General features: G+C 41.7%; 1 protein-coding gene across 2 annotated transcripts; it reads right to left on the bottom strand.

Moving 5' to 3' along the window:
• Positions 1-3,731: 3,731 nt before the first annotated feature.
• LOC115355184 (tryptophan 5-hydroxylase 1-like) lies at positions 3,732-20,656 on the bottom strand. Of its 2 annotated transcripts, none has more exons than XM_030045894.1 (11): positions 20,434-20,656; positions 16,496-16,639; positions 15,413-15,596; positions 14,371-14,468; positions 8,799-8,866; positions 8,425-8,621; positions 7,717-7,852; positions 6,750-6,876; positions 6,559-6,654; positions 5,320-5,453; positions 3,732-4,107 (listed from the first exon to the last, which is right to left on the bottom strand). In XM_030045894.1, the coding sequence occupies exons 1-11, from the start codon at positions 20,527-20,529 to the stop codon at positions 3,933-3,935; spliced, it is 1,455 nt and encodes a 484-aa protein (XP_029901754.1). In that variant the 5' UTR covers positions 20,530-20,656; the 3' UTR covers positions 3,732-3,932. The 2 variants fall into 2 exon arrangements, with proteins under 2 accessions (XP_029901754.1, XP_029901762.1); XM_030045902.1 differs by having other exon boundaries at positions 14,371-14,464; positions 15,415-15,596.
• Positions 20,657-21,143: the final 487 nt, after the last annotated feature.

The following is a 21,143-nucleotide window of genomic DNA, read 5'->3' as shown; positions in this document are numbered from 1 at the left end:
TTTTCTGGAGACCATAACGACCACATACCTAACCCTAACCCTAATCCTAATCCTAATCTTAATCACTGACTCCAAAGAACAGCTTTTTCCAAATGGGGACACGGCTTTTATCCCTAATTGGACAAGCCGTCCCCAATTACCAGGTCTTAAGTCTAGTGTGTGTATCTGAAGGTAGTGAAAAAGCAGACACACACACACACACTCACATACTGTAGCTGTCCTACGACTGCCATCTAGTGGTGTTGAAGGGTCAAACTTCAAATACGCCACAAAAGAAAAATCCATTTTTTCCCCAAGTCAGTTGGTCTTACAGTCAGTCTTAAAATCTTTTAAAATAGGGGGAAAAAATAAAATAAATGGAATAAATCCACCAGTGGGATGAGATAATCCCACTTGTTTCCAGTCCAGTGTCTCTTGTTGCAGGATTTTTTTCTGGGAACCAGTATAAATGTGTTGAAACAAGGCAGACTAAGTCAGGTCAGCCTCCAGGATCAGGAAAAAAGACACTTGAGTCCAGACTGATGAGTCTGCTTGATGATATTTTGTCCAAACGAGCAGCAGGAATGAAGACAAGCCAAAGCTGCTGATGGAGCTGACCAATCAGCTGCCCTGCTGATCTTGTACACTGTATATGCATTTTTAAATATTTCATATCTAATGATGTTTGATTTTTGTGATTTCTTATAATTTTACTTTGGATTTTATATTATTTTTTATGTTAATATTTTATTCTATATAGTTTAATTCATTTTTCATGTTTAGATTTTGGCTTTATACAGCATTTTGGCTAGCTGTAGCTGTCTTTAAATATGTTTTGTCAATAAATTCAACTTGACATAAATGCCTTTTCTAGTAGACAAACAGGATCACTTCCATAGGGGAAAAATTACAAACTCAAAGCAGGTTTTTAGAACAGAAATTAATGCTGTATTTAAAGATAAGATAAGATAAGATAAGATAAGATATTCCTTTATTAGTCCCACGGTGGGGAAATTTCACGCATCACAGCAGCAAAGTGGATAGCAAGATACGAAGCACAATTTACACAATAAACAGTATATACAGATAACAGTACCAAGAGCAATATAAACACTGTAAACAAGGAATGTAGAAAAATACTAAACTTTAAACAACTGACAGATCATCCCTTTAACGAAAAAAAAAAAAGTGCACTGGACTTTTAAGGTAGTCCAAGTTCATTTGTAATTTGTTTATTTGTCTCAAAAGAAAAGCCTGTGCCTTTATTCTGAAAAGTCCAATGTGAATAAAGTCATAGACACTGAAACGGGGTCTCAGCCTGAAACGAGCTTCTAAATACCTCCTTAAATATTAAATGTTGACCAAAAATTGTTGCTGGACACTTTTTCACAGCTCCCACTCATCCCATTCACTGATGAACTCACTCATAATGAATTCACTCATAATGAATTCACAAATAATGACTTCACTCATAATGAATTCACTGGTAATGAAGGGTCCAAGGGGCTCATATCTCCAGAAGCGAACGTCCTCTTGACTCAGCACCGACGTGTCTGGGGGTTTTCAGGGACGCTGAGCACGACAGTCTTCACCCCGTGTCTCTACGACCTTCTGCTCTGAAAATAGAAACATATTTTCTACTGTACATTTAGGGGGCAGGTTGGTATTTTCTCTCTATTTTAGGGGACACGACCCCCCCTCCGAAAAAAGGACCAAAAAAGACCAAAAAAAAAACTTTACCTGCGAGGTTTGTGTCTGTGAGTCTGAGCTGTGACTCAGTAGTCAGCTGCAGAACGGAGCTGTAGTGATGAAGAGGAGCAATGATGCTGAGTCACGACACACACACACACACACACACACACACACACACACTGATGTGATTCACCAGGGGAAAGTTGGTGAGGAAGTTGGAGAGCACTGAGTTTAGTTTCCTGATGTGAGTCCACTCCACGCTGCACACACACACACACACACACACACACACCACACACAGTGAGTTACCTGCATCAGGTAAGCTCTGTCAAACAAATGACAGCGCATAATGTGAATATTGAACCAGAATATGAAAATAAGTGGCTCAGTGAGATTTTGGACTGTAAACGACGCTGGAAACCTCGTAGGATGTGCAGAATCAAATGTGACCGAGGACATTTATTAAATCCTAAAGAGCTACAGACACTGTGTTAACGTCTTGATTTACTGTGATTTCATGATCACATCAATGAGCTGCTCTTCATGACACGTGCGTTGAAGTTTAAGGATTCAGTTCAATTTAAAACTGATCAAATATTGTTTAAAGCAAGAATTAACACTCCTCCTGGTAACATGCATGCCAATATTTCTGCACTCATTTCTCCCTTTCTTCAGTAAGTCCTACAGCTATTACCATGGTCTATTTCACACACACACACATGCACGCACACGTACACACACGTACGATAAATGAGGACACAGTAGTTGACAGTGACAAATTAATATTTAATATAAACATAATAAGAGCTACTTCAAAATCCATGTTTCAAATAGATACAAAATGTGTGTGTGTGTGTGTGTGTGTGTGTGTGTGAAGCCTAATGTGTACAACAGAACGTGACACACACAGATACATCTATTTCACTACTAAAACAAACCAGCTGACAGAACTACAGATGAAGTCTGTTACTGATGTTATATGATTTGAATCTTTTTATGATACTAAATAACACGTTTTTCTCTGTTTATTCTTGTAAGGGTGGAAAAGCCTCAGAAAAACAGCATTTAAACACTAAAATCTCAACTGAAAAATAATAACAACAATATAAAGAAAAATAAAACATTCATCAGGATTTGTGTGAAACCAGAACGCCACATTAAAGTCGGTTCAGGTTGAGGGTTTTCCTCTGACAGCCAGGCCTGCGCTGACGAAAACATGGACATTAAAACAGTCAAAGGCTCTGAAACACAAACTGACAGTCAGTCTGGTTCTGATCGGGTCATCCATAAATATGTAATCAATCAATCAAGCCGCATCATGTCCGTCATATCAGAGGTGGACGGCTGGACGGAATCACACTTTTGACAAAGGGACAGCGTCAGTCCCGTCACGTAGCACAAAACACGTCACCCAGCCTTGTCCTCAGTGATCAGGGATGAGATAATCCCACCTGTTTCCGCTGCACTTTCATTTTTGTCAGCATTTTTTTCCAGGAACAAGTATCAGTATGTTGAAACAAGGCAGAATAAGGCAGAGCTACGACGGCGTATTAGGGCCAATATAGGGAGGGGAAAAAATTACGGAGAATTCACAAATTTATGAGAAAACCACTTGGAAATTTTTTACGTTACAGAGGCACAAATTTTGAAAGAAAAAATTGAGAAATTATGACATTAAAATCATAAATTTATGAGAAAAAAAATCACATATTTATGAGAAAAAAACAGTGAAACAATTTTTTCCTCTCCTGTGGGATTCAGTCAGAAGGAAATCCTGCTGGTTTGAGCCCAGAACCCCAATCTCCTCCTCAGCATCTGGACTCTGAAGAGACGTTGCTGTGACTTGGGCCGATTCAGAAGAAAACAATCTGCTGATTCTGGGCTCAAATCAGCAGGATCTCCTTGTTCCTAAATCCCATTGCAAAATGGAATTTGATCAGGTCATCAGCTGAGAGTTCTGTCTCATAAATTTGTGAGTTTATAATCTCAGAATTTTTTAGGTTTTTTCTCATAAATTTGTGAGTTTTTTCTCGTAAATGTATGACTCTAATCCCGGTCTCTCCATAAAAGGGCCCTAATATGCCGTTGTACAGGTCAGCCTGCTAGGATCAAGAAAATGACACTTGATTCAGGAAAAATTCTGGAAACCAGTTGATTAACATCTGAAACGAGTGGGATTATCTCATCCCATACTTTGTTTGAAGAGGAACAGGCCTCGAGCAGTGAAGATGAGGCTGGATGGTTTGGTCAGCCGGGGGTTTTCAGACTCCCAGGTGTTTGTTGAGTCGGTTCAGGGCGTCGCCCACGATGTCCAGCTCGTGCCGCAGGTCCTCCACCATGCTGGTGATGCTGTTGGTGTCCTTCAGGACGTCCACGCTCTGGGTGTACGGGTTGTAGCGCACGGTGAACGGACGGCGGATGGTCTTGGCAAACTCCCTGCAGACACAGCGCAAGATTTTATTTTATATTATATTATTATGATATTCTCATCATAATTACATCTGGTTCACTTTACAGCACAGTGACGTCATGACAACATAATCACATGACCAAAACTTAGTCCTCATATCAGAGGTGGACCAGTAGGAGACTAAGAGAGAAATATATCTCTCTACAAAAATAAACTACAAATAATAAAATAAATAAAGTGGATCAACACAAAAGAATGTAAGAAAAAAAAAAACCTTTGCCTATCCTATAAGAGTTACAAAATATATCTATAGAATATATACAGACATAAGAACGTGTATATAAAATAGATGTACACTTATAATGTATAATTTTTAATATCATTTCCAAAAAAAATATACATTATGAGTATGCATCTATTCTATATATACATATTCTATTCTATAGATATTTTTCAAAAATATATCACATTAAAAATATAGCCTATGGTATAGAGCTATAAAGGGGTCTATAGATATTACATAGATATAATAAATAGATATTAGATATTATAAATAGCTATATAGATATGTTTTGTTATTATTATAATATTATATATATATATAACATATTATTATTATTTTATAATTTGAATGTATGTTTTAGATAAACTCCCCTTTTACGTTGCCCCGTGTGCAGACTGAAAACCAGACTGTTTGCTCATTTTGCAGTTTTTGTCAACAACACGTTTCACACAATGAAAACAAGACAAAACCTAAATAAAAATTAAATGATTTGTTAACAAAAATGCCAGAAACAGATGAACAAAATCATCTGAGGCTCCTGACCTCAGTTTGAAAGAAAACAGATCTGTGAACTCAATCTGTGTTTAAGGGTCACTAACAAGCAATTTAATGAGGAATTTACAGTGAAAAAATATGGAAAATGATAAAGCAGAATTAGATAAAAACCTCTTTTTTCAATCAACTAAAACCACCTGAAGTTTTTCTTGATAAAACTAGACTAAACCAAAATCAAACAAAATTCAAAATTACTAAAATGTGACTACAACTAAAGTGAATTTGGTCAAAAGACTTAAATCCCCCCTCTGATTTCCCTTTCCTTCACTTCTGAGGTTGTGATGATGACATTTTTTTTACATCAGTGCGACAAAATCCTGGTCACCTGGTTACGCTGTCACATGGGTATTTTAAACCTCATCCTCTGAGGGACTGAACCTGTAAACTGCAGCTCACTGACCTCATCTTGGTCTTCGCCTCCTCGAAGCTTCCCGACACAAAGTAGACATCCTGGAAGGTGGTGATGTTGCACTCCTGGTTGCAGGTGACCGCCGGGTCGAACGGGAGGATGTGGGCCTTTCCAGAGAGAGCGTGCTAACGGAGGAGAGAGACGCAGCTCAGTGTGTTTCTGCTGCAGTGTGTCGTCTTATGGTCCGTCTCAGAGGACAGATTTATCCTCAGAAAGGGACGTCTCCCTCCTCATCCAAGAAGCTTCTTCAGTTCTGAGAGAAATGGCTGCTGGTTGGAAAGAGGAGGGAAGGAGGCGATCGATGTCAAGATGGAGAAGCCATCTCTCTACAGAGGAGGAGGTCTCACACACCACCTGTCTCCAACCTGCAACGCCGTCCTGTCATCCCTGCACAGGAAGTTCAACCATTCACTCTTGACCCCTTGTTACCCTAATGACCATCGTTCACTCCTGAGGCCAGGTGTCCCTAACGACCATCGTTCACTCCTGGAGCAGATGACACTAACGACTGCCAGGTGACCCTAACAACCATCAGGTGACATTAACAACCATTGTTCACTTCTGGAGTCAGGTGTTCTTAATGACCATCGAGTGACCTTAACAACTGTCCTTCACTCCTGGAGCAAGGTGTCCCTTACGACTGTCGTTCACCACTAGAGCCAGGTGACACCAACGACTGTCAGGTGACCTTAACAACAGTCAGGTGACCCTAACAACAGTCATTCACTCCTAGAGCCAGGTGACACTAACGACTGTCAGGTGACCCTAACAACAGTCATTCACTCCTAGAGCCAGGTGACACCAACGACTGTCAGGTGACCTTAACAACAGTCAGATGAACCTAATGCTCATTGTTCACTCCTGGAGTCAGGTGTTCTTAATGACCATCAGGTGTCCCTAACAGCCGTCATTTACACCTGGAGCCAGATGTGAATAATGACTGTCGTTCACTCCTGGAGTCAGTTTCTTACTGACTGCCAGGTGTCCCTAACGACCATCGGTCTCTCCTGGAGTCAGGTGACCCAAATGAAACGTACAGTGGTCTTGACAACAGGGAGCAGCACCAGCGACCCCACACAGATTTACTACCTGTGACTCCCCACCAGCCTGTCAGAACTGAAGAAGCTTCTTGGATGAGAGGAGAAACGTCCAGTTGACCTTGATTCAGCTCTGCGTGGTCATTTTAAAGCTGCTGAAGGAGCTGCAGAGGTGGACGTGTGGGTGTGTTACCTTGAGCTCGCTGATGGAGGAGAGCAGCCCGGCCCCGTACGCCCTCAGAGAGCCCTCCTGCTTACACAGCCCGAACTCCACCGTGAAGAAATAACACTGCAACACAACACCAGGACGTCACACCGCTTACACACAGCTGCATTCATGGTGTGTGTGTGTGTGTGTGTGTGTGTGTGTGTGTGTGCTCTCACAGTGGCCAGTTTCTGCACCGAGTCGTCCGACGCTCCCAGCGAGGCGAGTCCGATCTCCTGAGAGAACTGAGCGAAGCTCGGCTCGGCCAGCAGGGGAACATGACCCAGCAGCTCATGGCAGGTGTCTCTGCAACACACACACACACATACACACACACACACACACACACACAGACTTGGAAATGTCTGCACAGCTATTGTCGATATATTTGTTTTATTGAAGTATTTGCAGTGATATGGAAGAATAACAGGACCATGATGATAAAAAAAAAAAAGTCTTTGAGTAGTAAAAACTTTGAGATTGAAGTCAACTCAAAATTCTTGAGAATAAAGTTTGAGAATAAAGTCAAATTTCTGAGAGTAAAATCTAGAACTGGTGAATAAAGTCAAAAGGCACTTTAAGTAAAACTTCCCCAATACCACGATAGATGCCGTGTCAGCACATTTTTGTCTCAAACATTGAATTTGAATCGTGAAAGTTCAAGTTTATTTTCAAAATGTGTTAACATTCGTGTATTAAATGCTCTCAATTGTGTACTCTTATTTTGAAACCGGAAATGCCGGTTACGAATGTCTCTGTAATTAGCGTTTAAATAAATGACACCTGTGCTGCTGTGCTGCTGCGCCAGGTGGTGATTTGAGTTACACGAGAAGTAGTGTGAACGTCTCCTCTTTCTCCCAGTTTTTATTCCTTTATTTCATGTAAAATGACAACGACTGCTACACACGCAGAACGTTGTGCAGTGAACTCTGCGAACAAAATGCCTTTGACCTTAATCTTTAAATTTTGACTTTAATCTCAAAAATTGGACTTTATTTTGAAACTGTTTCTTTGACTTTATTTTCAAAATTCTCACTGGATGTTTTGAATTTATTCTCAAAGGACATTTTGACACTGTCTGAACAGTGTGTTGTCTTTGGAAGTAAAAATAGAAAAGTGTGTGTGTGTGCGTGTGTGTGCACTCACGGCTCGGGCGTGTACAGGGGGTTGGAGCTGTGGCGGACGTACTGGGTGCAGTGGAAAACTCTGAAGGCCAGACCTGCCAGGAAATCTCTGGGCGACAGGTAACCTGCCACGGGCCGGATGATGAAGCCTGAGCGCTCTGCACACACACACACACACACACACACACACACACACACACACACACACACACACACACACACAGAATAGAACATAGAATAACATTTAATTCATTGTTGTGTGTCAAAATGTGTGGTTTTGAAATGTGCGTTACAATAATATTATATAACAGCATAAAATAATATAATAAACTCAATAACTAATATGTGTGGTTGGTCAGGAAAATAAAAAGTGACATCTGCTGCATTTTATTCTGCTGGTTTGAGTCCAGAACCCCAATCTCCTCCTCAGCATCTGGACTCTGAAGAGACGTTGCTGTGACTTGGGCCGATTCAGAAGAAAACAATCTGCTGATTCTGGGCTCAGATCAGCAGGATCTCCTTGTTCCCTAAATCCCATTGCAAAGTGGAATTTGATGAGGTCATCAGCTGCGAGCTCTGTCTCATAAATTTGCGACTTTATAATCTCAGAATTTTTGAGGTTTTTTTCTCATAAATTTGTGAGTTTTTTCTCGTAAATGTATGACTCTAATCCCGGTCTCTCCATAAAAGGGCCCTAATATGCCGTCGTACAGGTCAGCTTGCGGTTTACCCTTCAGGAAGCGGGACACGTCCTCCAGCTGCGGGATGTTGTCCTCCCTGTAGTTGCAGTGCGTGGTGAGCAGCGGCAGGTTCTTCAGGTGCTCCCTGCAGGCGTGGCTGGGGTACAGCTTGTTCAGCTCCCGAAACACGACGCCCCACGTCCGAACCTCCTCCTCTGTGAACTCCACCCGGGGAATGGGATCTCCGCTGAGAAACAAACACACCCAGAGAGAGAGAGAGAGGGGGACTGAATGAAGGGACGGTGCAGGGAGGCAGCGGACGGATTAACAAAATGTTGTGATAAATCAGCTGCAGCTTTATGTCACACAAGAAAAAAAATGACTCTGTGTTTGAAATACAATACAGAGCGATGGGTGGACTTACTGTTTGTAGTTCATGGCCAGATCGGAAAAATATTTTCTTCTTTTACGGTACGTGTTGTCTTTGAATCCCTGTAAAAACAAACAAACAAACAAACAAAAAAAAAATACAACACTCACAATCAGGAATGGCACAAAATACTGAAATGCAGCAGAAGAAAACATTTTATTTTCAAGCAGTGCTAAGTGATTTCTGACCACAAGAAAGTGTTGGGAAAAAAATCACAGTATTATTGATGGAAATGAGGGATATGTTTCACTCTCACAAAGCTCCATGTTGGATTAACTTGTTGGATTATTTTGTGTCTGAGCTCCAATTTGAAAATGTGGTGAAGCTTCAGGCTTTCAGCTACAAGGTGCCGCTGCTTTGAATGAACTTTTTCTGTGGCCACAGCGCTCACTGCAGTAACAGAGGCACTTGCATGATTACTCTGAAATTTGAATCTGTTTACCGTATTTCACCAATTAATCGCCCGGCCGCAAATAGCCGCCGGGTTCTTATAAACGCCTGGGGTCTGCACGCATTTTGCGTATTAAACGCCCACCCGAATAACCGCCGGGGCGATTATTTGCATTATATTGAGGTAAACCCAAAATAAGGCTACTCACCTTATTTTTGCAGCAGTAAACAGTTAGCCGCACAATAACTGCGCGGCACTTCCGTTTTCTGTCAAAATAAGAGCGCTAGCTAACGTTAGAAAAAAAGGGTGTACCGTAATCTTAAATTGCCCGATTATAAATATGTTGTATGTCGATAATGACCTGGTGCAGGTCTGTGCAAAAATAAATAAAGGCCTGCAGCGAATAGCCGCCTGGTTCTTTTAAACGCCCGGGGTCCAAGTTGATTTTGCATATTAAACGCCCGGGCGATTAATTGGTGAAATACGGTATCTGCAGAATGTGATTCTTCAGAGACATTTTGAATGAAGCAGAAGAAGTGAGGGGAGGAAGAGTGGGAGCATATTCAGGCCGATGGAGAAAATTTAGAAAGATCAGACCGGGACATGACAACAGGTTGGCTAAAAACTGCATGGTAGAAAAAGCCCTACAACAATGACTCTCAGATCGTAATAAGCAATTTTACTCAAAAACAAATGGACTTAATATTGCTTACGGCTGCACTGAGCCATTTCTGACCACTAGGGGGTGCTGAGAACTCAAAGGTAGATTGCTTGCACAAAACTGAGAGTTGAGGTGAAAAAATGTGTTTTTGCGATGGGAATGAGGGAAATATTTCTCTGTCACCGGAGTGACAGAAGCGCTGTTCTGAAATCTGGATCTGTTTTTCTGCAGAATGAGACATTTAAGAGACACTTTGAAAAAAAAAAAAAAAGGACATCTAATATTGTTTTAATGTAAATGTAATATTTTCATGCTGCTATAGTGACCACACATGAGACTTGCTTCTGTAATGCCAACAGTTTAAAGTGTTTACATTCTACCAGACAGGCTGCTGGGAAGATCTGTGATTAAGAAAATTAACTCTGCACAGCCAGACTTTATTTTTCTATCACATCATATTGTGGTTTTAACAACTCCTAATGCCCATATGGCCTGGGCAAACCGTATGGTGAGATAAGCACACGGTCCCATCGCTGCTCGCAATATTTAGTCTACATTTCCCAAACTGACATGTTATGTTCAAGTTCCACCGGTGAGTTTTGTGGTTGAATGCAGCCTGAAACCTGTGTGACCTAACAGTAGCTAGAGGGTATGGGCCAACCTGTCCAGTCTGACCAGCTCAGCTCAGCAGCTCATCAACTCTACCTTTAAAACAAAGTTTATAATGTTCAGTTTGTGTTGACATTATGCAGAATGTGTCACTTTAATTCTGTGTTTATTACTGAGGTTGTAGTTTGCAGAGATCTGCTACTGGACTGCATTATACTGAGAGGGGTTTCTGATTTTTTGTCCCTCCGTATTTATATACAATGAGGGGGGACAGAATAGTGGAAACAGCTGTCAGTAAAGTGCAGCACTAACTATGAGCTCAATGCCAAACATAGAAGTGAATGAACACCTCTGTTACCGTGACAACAAGACAAGCTGAGCATTATAGGCTCTACTTTATGCAAATTAGGGGCATCCAACGCAACTCGCCACCTCTGGAAACCTTTAAACTAACCATCTTGGATCTGAAATGAAGACAGATTCAGCAGCTGCAGGGTTAATTTCTGCCTGAAATGTTTTCAGAAGCGCATTTCGGTGAATCTGTTTTCCTAACATAAAAGAAAGTTTCCAAAAGAGCCGCCATGTCGGTCCGGACAGCCCACTAGTGTTCGTCCAGTCAGCTAGAAAGTGTTTGCACGGTTATAGGACGGATCAACTGTCAATCATCAGGAATGGCCACGCCCATCAAAGCGTCCAAATCTGGGAAGCAGCGCGGCCTCTTGTGACAAATACACGCCTCTGTAATACACACCCCTGTGGACACGCAGCAGCCGCTTGTCAAGTCGCCACTTGGTTTTGAAGGTAAAGCACATCACCTGTTCCAACAGCCAATCAGCTCGTAGCGAAGCCAGCTGTCAAGTCAGTCAGAACGACAGAAATCCTCCAGGAAGCAACAAGAGAAACTAACAAAAACGGGCAGCTCTCCTCTCTCTGTCATTGTTTTTAATGTTTCATTAGTGCCAGAAATCCATCTGTACCTCACTGTTGCTGTCCTCATTCATGTTTTAAGACGCTAAGAATCATCAACAGCGACGAAAAAGCGCCTGAAAGCTGGCAGTCATAGGCGGCGATATTAAGAGGCTAGGGGAAGCTTAGCTTCCCCAAAATTGTCACCAAAAAAAAAAAAAAAAAAAAAAGGCTATAGTCTATAAAAATTTATTTTATTGTTTTGTTTTGTTTTTTTTTGTTGTTGTTTTTTAAGTTTGACATCAAATCATCAGAACACACACATTATATTATATTATATTATATTATATTATATATTGTTTATTTTTTTATTTTATTATTTTTTTCATATTGATATATGTGGCAGATATTTGATAGGCAACCTGCGTCATTTCCTTACGGTGTTAGGCTATTTCCTTTAGGCTTTACAGCGCGCAAAGAGATAGAAGCTAGTTACAGCACAGCTACCTATGTCGCTGTACTGCAAAATGAAAAGAAGACAGCCAACTGATAAGGTGGTCGTGAAAACGGACATTACAAATTTTTAATGTCAAAATCAACAATGACAGTAAAGAAGACGCAACCAACTCAGACTCAGACTGTCTCGTCGCTTCAAACGAGGCCAACCAGCCCACAGAAGCTCCCAACCTTACAGAGAGGCCCATGAATGTGGTGAGCTACAGCAGCACTCAAGCCGATCTGGATGCTTCCACCACCTGCTGCCCTCCAGACACCGGCTCCCAACCTCCAGACACCGTGACCGGCTCCTACCCACCAGACACCGGCTCCCACGGCTCCCAACCTCCAGACACCGGCCCCCAACCTCCAGACACCGGCCCCCAACCTCCAGACACCGGCCCCCAACCTCCAGACACCGTGACCGGCTCCTACCCACCAGACACCGGCTCCCACGGCTCCCAACCTCCAGACACCGGCCCCCAACCTCCAGACACCGGCCCCCAACCTCCAGACACCGGCCCCCAACCTCCAGACACCGTGACCGGCTCCTACCCGCCACCAGACACCGGGCGATTTTCACACTGTTAGCCGTCAGATTTGGTAGGAAATTACTCAAGCAATAAGCCCCGAGAAGCCGTGAGTTACAGTGATTTTACAAAAAAAATCAATAATTTATTGATAATAATGCAACAATAAAATTGAGAACTATTCATTCTTCCACCAAGCAAGATAGAGTGGACAGAATGGTTGCCAAGCAACACAGACGCCAAGATTGCTTTTTCATCTAGCGCCATCATCATGTCACATCAGGCTATTTGGGCTCGTTAATATTGAACTGGATATTTCCATTAATAGTGCAATTGTTAAAATAGTGTTCAATTATGTTTGGACTCCTCTTTGCGGGGACGGTAGCGTGCGTTTCGTGACAGGTGCGTTTTTGCGCAGACGTATGCCTAACGTCGGATGTAACAATAACAATAATAATAAAAGTATACTGTTAATTTACCATACATCGGCGCTGTCACACTGTGTCTGCTTTGGGTGGAGATAAAAGGCAGGTGGATCAGGAGGCAGCAGGGAGAGGTAGGCTGTTTCTCCAGAGAGGCCACTGGACACAGTGGGTTACCCGGCTGCTCATATATGAATCCCCGCAGGCGTTCTATGTTTTTTTCGGCTGCATAGGCCTATTTGTGATTTTTTTTTTTTGTGCATTCATTGAAAGACAGGGTGACATATTTTAGGCCATTTTCGTCGTGGCAAATGCTGAAGGAGTCGGCCTTTAATTTGCGGTTGCCCTCGTTCGCCCTGCGTCCCATATGAAGCTGCAGGTCAAACCAGACTTTACAGACAAGCCCCCAAGGTGTGTCTGAACTTGGTGCCTGAAAGTGCTTCATCTTCTGGCAGTCTGCCTCGGTTATGGCTTGGTGGTGGGACGATTTGTCACGTCCTTCTCGGCGGAGTTTCTTTTCCACACCGGTGAAAACATTGTTGCTGGTGGTGAATTCAGCGTCTTTTAACAGACACCAAGCAGCTCCTCCAACCACTCATCCAGGCTCAGGCCACCCAGCAAATCAAAATTCACCACAAAGTCTGACATTTTGTTCACAAAAGTCTTGAAACAAATGTGACCAAACGAGGAAGTTGAGCGCAGAGTAGTTGGTTGCTAGGCAACGCTCTGTCCGTTTACACTGGCGCAGGGATATTTTGTGCTGCGGTCTGCCAGTGGGTTACACTGATTTTACAACGGCATGGAACGCGGCTCAGCCAATCACATTTAAAGAAGGGAAGCACCCGTTTTATAATTAATGAATTAATATGGGCTACTACAGTATAATGAGTATTAATCTGTGTAACGAATGAATGAGTTATTCTGCTGCGCCATCTCAGTTTGACGACATCAGCAATATCAGCCTAGCCTATATGAAATATTATTGTAATTTTGAGTGTAATGCTGAGTGCTGAGTTTCACCAAAAGTGTTTGGTGGAAGAGCCACTGGCTTTGGAAACAGCTGAGGGTCATAATGTGACTTTATTTATTTCATTGCTTTTAGTTGTACTTTGCACTGTACAGCTGTTTGGGTGAAGCTGTCTGTGGTGTTTTTTTGGTTTTAATGGTTTAAGATGAAATGCAGTAGAATATAAAAAATACCCCTGAAAGCGGCTTTCAGAATATCTCATTGTTTTTAAAGTTTGAACTCGTCTCGACTGGCCTCAAACAGAATCGTCATTAACGTCACCTGTGTTTACCTGCTGCTTCCCGTCCAAGCAGCTGCTGTGGAAAAGGCCACAGATGAATGAGAACTTGGTCGCTCTCTGGCTTTTCTTTCAGTGAAATACTCATCAGTACTGATCAATACGATGCTCATTAACAGGAAAATGAACAGAAAGTGAGGAGGCCTGATTTCTTTAGCACGGACAACTGGCTTACAGATTTTCCGAGGTTTAGGAGGAGCCTGGAGTCAGATCACATGGCACACAAGCTGTGTCGGTGTTTTACGTACCGGATGGTCGGCGTCTAACTCAGAGCCGTACATCAGCACCCGGTTGGCACACAGGTCCAGATCAGAAATCTTCTTCGGGAACCAGGGAGTGACAGCGTCTGAAACAGTGTTCATATGATTCATGAAGGATCTGCTGCCATTACATTTATCAGGAATACAGCACCTGTATGAATTACATTTGCAGAAAAATTACTATTAAGGTTATTATTAATGCTATTAATGCAGGCCTGCTGTAATTATAATTAATTAATGATTCTAATCCAGTTGGAATTCATTGGAATTAAAGGTGCACTTTACAAAACTGAGGGCTGATCCAAGTAAGGGCTGTTCAGTCTCTACTAACAAAATGTGGAATAAACATAAAATTTATGAATGAGTCAAGAGAGAGCCTGACGATCCGGATCAGAGATACTTTCCTGAGACAAACTGTGTGAGATAATCTTGTTTCCAGTGCAGTTTCACTTATTTCAGAAATGTTAAATTATAAATATGATGAAAAAAGGCAGTTACAGGCAAACTGAGGGCTGATCCTTACTGGGCTCAAGAGTCAATTTTGTACGGTGTAGCTTTTAATTCCAATGCATAGAGCTAGATTAGAATCACTCATTAATTACAATTAACTGAAGCAATGAACACCAACAGTAATAATATTTTTTCTGCAAATGTAACTGGGCCAGTTGCTGTTGCTCAAATTCTCAAGAGAAAAGTATATTTAAGCATAAGGGAAATTACAGTAAATAGAAAAAGAAATAAGAAATAGAAAAATATGTGCATCAAAAATTTGGGGAAAAGGAGTGCATGATGTAGAATTCTGTGCATTAATACTAACTTGTAAAAAAAAAAAGCATGTGTATGATGTAGAAATGTGTGCACTGATCCTACAGTATCACCACTCAATCATCAGATTTTGTGTTTGCTCCACGTTCTGTTGTGTTTGTGTCTGTGGACTCTGAATGTTCCTCACACTGATGCACTTTAACATGTTAACACGTCTCAGTGTGTCGCTACAAGCTGATGTGTGATCGAGGCTCTGATGGGCTACCGTCGTCGGGCAGGCTGGAGTTGTCGGGCGGGTCCATCTCCACGATGTTGGCGTGTTTCCTCAGCAGCTGCGTCAGCTCCCTCAGCTGCTCGTGGTCGCTGTCGCAGTCCACGAAGATCTCAAAGTCCGAGTTCCTCCTCTTCGACTTGCGGGACTCGATGTGGACGAGGTTCACGTGTTTCTCCTGCACGTGAGGGGAAAATGAGTAAAACTGTGTTTTCAGTAAAATGTAAGGAAAGGCTTCAAAACGCACTGTTGAACACCCACAAAAACACTTCATCATAACATCATTAATGAATGTTAAATTGATAGTTAATTAAAACTACAGTTGATAGTTACTTTTCAGTTAACAAACAATGAAATAATAATTTATTATGTTTACCTAATACATAGTAAATGATATATTAACAGTTTATTGTTGCACACATTATAACATTTTATACACCATGTTAAGCATTTGTTAATGATAACCTCATGATTTGTAAACCTTTTCAGAAATAATTTGTTAAACATTTACAAACATTACATAGATGGACCAGATATGTTATAACACTTTGTTAATGGGTAATAACTGGTTTGTAAACCTATAAACATTATGTGCATGGCTATTATTAAGATGCAGCTTATCATTTCATTGTTTGTTCACTATAAAACAACTATCAACTAAAGCCAAATTAACCATCAATTTACCATTTATTCATTTTTAATGTTCTGACCGGATTTTCTGTTTCTGTTTCTGAAATCAGCATCGTTCTGATATAACTCTGCACGTCAAGTATCTTCTCAAATCAAGTGTTATTTTCTTGATTCTCGAGGCTGATCTGCCTGATTCTGCCTGGTTTCAACACATTTATACTTTACAAATCCTGAAACACGTGAAACTGCATTGGAGGAGAAATTATTTCATCCCACCGGCAGATTTTTTTTTTTTTACCTTATTTGAAGGAAAAAAGCAAGATTTGAACACTGATGATGAGAATAAATGATAAGAGGCAGATTTTGTGCATTGCACTGTTAAACCCACCAAAACATGGTATTGGAGCTACAGCTGTACGATGGGACGTCCTGACCCGGGTCACTCACCTGGAAGAGTTTGAGGGCCTTGACGAGCCCCCCGACTTCGTTCTTCAGGGAGAAAACGATGGCTGCTCGGCCGGACGGCCTTCCAGACGAGAAGCTTTTGTTGTCCTTGTTCTCATCAATTTTGCTGAACGTCACCTTGTTCATCTGATGGGAAAAAAAACAAATATATATGTATGTATGTTTCATATTCATCTGTGCTCTTCTCAAAGCCAAGAGTGAGACTTATGTCATTATGAGTTAAAAAAAAAAAATAGGTAAGAGCTTTTTTTGTCTAATGCTAATCAACTTGTATCCAGAAACAAGTCGACCAATCAAGTGTCATTTTCTTGATCCTAGTGGGCTGATCTGCCTTATTTGATCCTCATTGGAAAAGTGGGATTATCTCCTCCCACTGGCAGATTTTTTTCATTTGTCTGAAGAAAAAACAGATTTTAAAGCTGAAAGTAAATCGCTTGTTAAGATGGAGATGTTTTTGCAGTGAAAGTAAAGTTGTTTCAAAGTTATTTCTTTGTCAGTATCTCCTGTAGCTCTGACGCCTGAAGACGTTCATCTTGATGAATTCACTTGGGCAAAACGCTAGTTTCTTTACACCTCAGCTGTTTGAATAACGAGCACAGGGTCGCTGACGTGCTGTGTTCTCTAAGAAATTCATGCAAATCAAAAAAAGACCTTTAACATTGCTCTGCACAAGCAAACAGCAAACTGGAAATTGTAGAATCAGAGTGTCTGATTGGCAACTCATGGAAGGAAATCTCTTTTGCATGTCCGACCTGCTGGTGAAGTGGAAAGGCTGCTCTGACTGAAATCACAACACCAACTTCCAGAAGATCCTGAATGTTCTGCAGTCATTTGTGTTGTGAAGTGCCTCTGAAAAAGGTGCAGTCTTGATTTCCAGCACACGTCCTCTCCTCATTGCACACAGCACTGGCGTAAAAACAGAGTGTGTCTGCAGGTCCTTGAAGATGTCTTTAAATCCAAATCCAAGACACCGTTACTCTTCCATCCAGCACCAGAGCTGAGCATCACTCACCTCAACCACAACCTGCAGCTCTCATCTGAATCAGGAAAAGGTGATTTTGCTCAAATTTAACTTAAAAAGATCTTTAAAAGCATTCAAATTTAACTCTGTGATATCTGTAGACGCCCTGTAATAGTCATTTTTGACTTGAGTTTTTTTGCAGTGTGAGTCCCATGGAGTGTGAACTCTCAAACAGAGAGGATCTTTTCATCCCGTCATCATATGTCTGAACAAGAGCGGTCAAAGACGATTTGAGGAACTGAAACTAAACTTGCGGACTGTTGTGACCTTGAAATTTCAGCAGTGATCAGCGACTATGGAGAAAAAAAAAAACTGTTATGTGAATTGAATCCAGAAATCAAGTTTTCTGGAAACCATCCACAGGCCTCCTGCACTCTCAGAAAATAAAGCACATCACAGCACCTTTAGGGGTCCAGCAGTTTGTCACTGAGGCCTCTGAGGTGCAGCTTTTGTCTCGTTGACATTGGGTTCTTATTTGTACCTTACAGAAAGCAGCCTGGTTTTTACATTATAACTACAATACTGACTGGATCATTGTATTACCTACCTAATATACAAATCTTATTTCATTTCAAGGCTCCTCAACCATTATGACATTATATTAGGGTCATTTGTAGGTGAGAAAGATTATGGATCCGGGGAAGGGAGGGTGATACTCTGAGAAAAAGTTTGTTTTTCTTATAATATTTTTAATTTGGTCGAGGCTCCACATGTTCTGCCTGCTGGCCGTGTCTCAGGCCTGCAGCTGATCACCTCATCAAACTCTGCTTTGACATGGGATTCAGGAACAAGGAGATCCTGCTGATCTGAGCCCAGAATCAGCAGATTGTTTTCTTCTGAATCGGCCCAAGTCACAGCAACGTCTCTTCAGAGTCCAGATGCTGAGGAGGAGGTTGGGATTCTGGACTCAGACCAGCAGGATTTCCTTCAGACTGGATCCCACAGGAGGAGAACAAACTGGTTTTCATTTTTTTTCTCCTAGATTTACCATTTTAATGTCAGAATTTTTGATTTTTTTTTTGCATTCATTTCTTACTTTCATTTTATAATGTGTGAGTTTTTTTCTTATATTCTTGACTCCATAATCAGAAATTTCAAGCTCTTTTTCCAATAAATTTGGGAGTTTTTTTCTAGTAAATTTACCACTTTAATCTTGGAAATTCTGAGTGTTTTTCTCAGAATATTACCCCCCCTCCCATGACTCTGTATTTTTTTTTCCCTCCCTACGATGGCCCTAATATGCCGTCGTACAACCATAGCCTACAAGTTAAAATATACCTTGAATTAATATTTCCTAATTTATGTATTTATTTAGGTATACATTTAACTATTTAACTATTCATTCATTCATTCATTCATTCATTCATTCATCCATTAATTGATTGTATTTGGCCTAACCAACGCTGTCTCCTGATACTGCTCCTTAACATGTAAAGGAAACAGTGAATAAATGTACATTTTACTGCTTGGGGACCTTTTTGGCTGTGAAAAAGGTTCACATAATAATTACACATAATTAGCCCTATAGACTGCACCTTTATTTCTGCCGGTGTGGAGTGTGTGTGAAGTGCAGGAGGCTGTGTGTGTCACCTCAGGCAGGTAGTGTTTGTCTCGCTGCTCATTCACACGCACGGCAGCTTTAATGACACTCCCTTCCTAATCCACACGACTAGCAGGGGATTAGACATCAGCCCAGCCAGCAGTAACCAGGTGTACATGTGAGTGTGTGTGTGTGTGTGTGTGTGCTGTGTGTGTGCCTCACGGAAACAACAGCTATAAACTACAACTAATAAACCCTCTGCCAAGTAGCCTCATTAATCTGTAAATTATACAGGAATTATTCAACAATTATTAACTTTTTTTTTTTTTATTCACAATTAAACGTAATTATCAGTATCTGAGTGAGAGCAACCCACAAGAAATAAGGGGGAAACTTTCATCAGGTAAATAACAAATTCTGAGCTTGTTGTAAAAGTGAAATATTTCAGTGGAATGTGTCTTTACTGGCTTTGACCTTGCATTACCTCGCACATCCAGATTTAGTCGGCTGAGCCCCTGAGTCACACCCGCAGGAGCCGGCCGGCGCTCGGGTTAACAGAGTGCAGATGCAGTTTGGGATGCAGCGTGTTGACCGCTTTGTCTTTCAAATGAAGTCAACGCGGCGAAAAATATTTTAAAGAGCAGCACCCGGAATGAGAAAGTCATGACAAGCAGCAAAAAACCTGAAGGAACTGCCTCTGGAAATCACATCATCACTGGAAATTGTGCTGTTAGTCAATAAATGTGCAGTGCCACCCGCCGTGTGATCGACACTCACACTGAGGCTGACAAACACACACACACACACACACACACACACACACACACATCTGTCTGTCAGAGGAGCAGAACCGAACACAGAAAACACACCTCAGGTCTCCGCAGGGAGGTTTGCACCTGCAGGTGAGAGTTACCTGAGCCTGAGTCTCATCATGCTTTCAGCTGGGAGGTGAAAAGTGCAGCGTTACACACACACACACACACACACACACACACACATCCACTGTCTGACAGTCATGCAAACACACACTGAGCTGATGACTTAATGAAGACACTGACAGTGTTTTTATGTTTGTTTTAAAAAGGCTCAGCAGCACTTTTGCCTTTGCAAGAATATTTGTTTGCTTCATATTTTGTGAGCCCAAATTTCTGAATGAAAATAATGTTGTATTTGCAAATAAGACAAAATACAGAGAAAATTAGGAACCAAAACTGTGGCAAAACCAAACCGTGGGTGAACTGAACCTTTACACCCCTTCTGTCTGTCTGTCTGTACCTATCCTGCACATAAACTTTTAGTTGAAGTCCTTTATAAAAGTTCAAACTGGAAGAAAGGCAGCAGTCGGCACACATCACTCACTTCATTGTTGAGCTGCTTCTCCTCATAAACGATGTTCATGGAGTCGAAGGATCTCCCTCGGCGTGGCCCCTGCCCGTCAGACTTGTTGGAGTACATGCTCGCCTCTGGATCTTCAGCACAAAACTAAACTGTGAATGGGTCTCGGGAGCCGGATGAGTGTGAATCCTCGGGTTTTTTAAGGCGGCCGCTCTCAGCAGCAGAGGCTGGTGTGGTCAGCTGTGAGTCGCCGGCTCTAGTGTCTGCCAGAGCCAAATGCCAAGGTATTTATCAGCCCGGGGCGGGGGCGGGGGTGGGGGCGGAGGGCTAAACCGGAGGGAGGGTGGAGATTAGGAATAAGGTCACGATTAAGATCAGGTCAGAGATGTCACATGGCCCGACATGCACAAAGCACACTGCACTGCTTCACTTTTCTGGACAAACTTTATTGTTAATCTCATAATGTGTGATGGGCTGTGTTTGACCAGTGGGGCTCAAACCTTTTTCAATATTGTTCCCTCTTTGAAATATGTTTTCATCGTGGCAGAAACCCTCCTGTGGTCAGTGGGTCAGTCCAGCTCCATCACTGTGAACCAACAACCTGATACTGAGCAGCTTCTCCTGTTCCTGTTTCTTACATTTACATCATTTTCTTTTTTTTTTTTCTTTTTTACCTGATTTTGTTTTTACCCTCACTTTTTATGGCTGAATTTTGTTTTTAACTTGTTTCGTTT

The sequence above is a fragment of the Myripristis murdjan genome, chromosome 3 (assembly GCF_902150065.1).
Source record: "Myripristis murdjan chromosome 3, fMyrMur1.1, whole genome shotgun sequence".
Lineage (NCBI taxonomy): Eukaryota > Metazoa > Chordata > Actinopteri > Holocentriformes > Holocentridae > Myripristis > Myripristis murdjan.
Note: the sequence above shows the minus strand (reverse complement) of the source record. Positions and strands in the feature narration are given on the sequence as shown.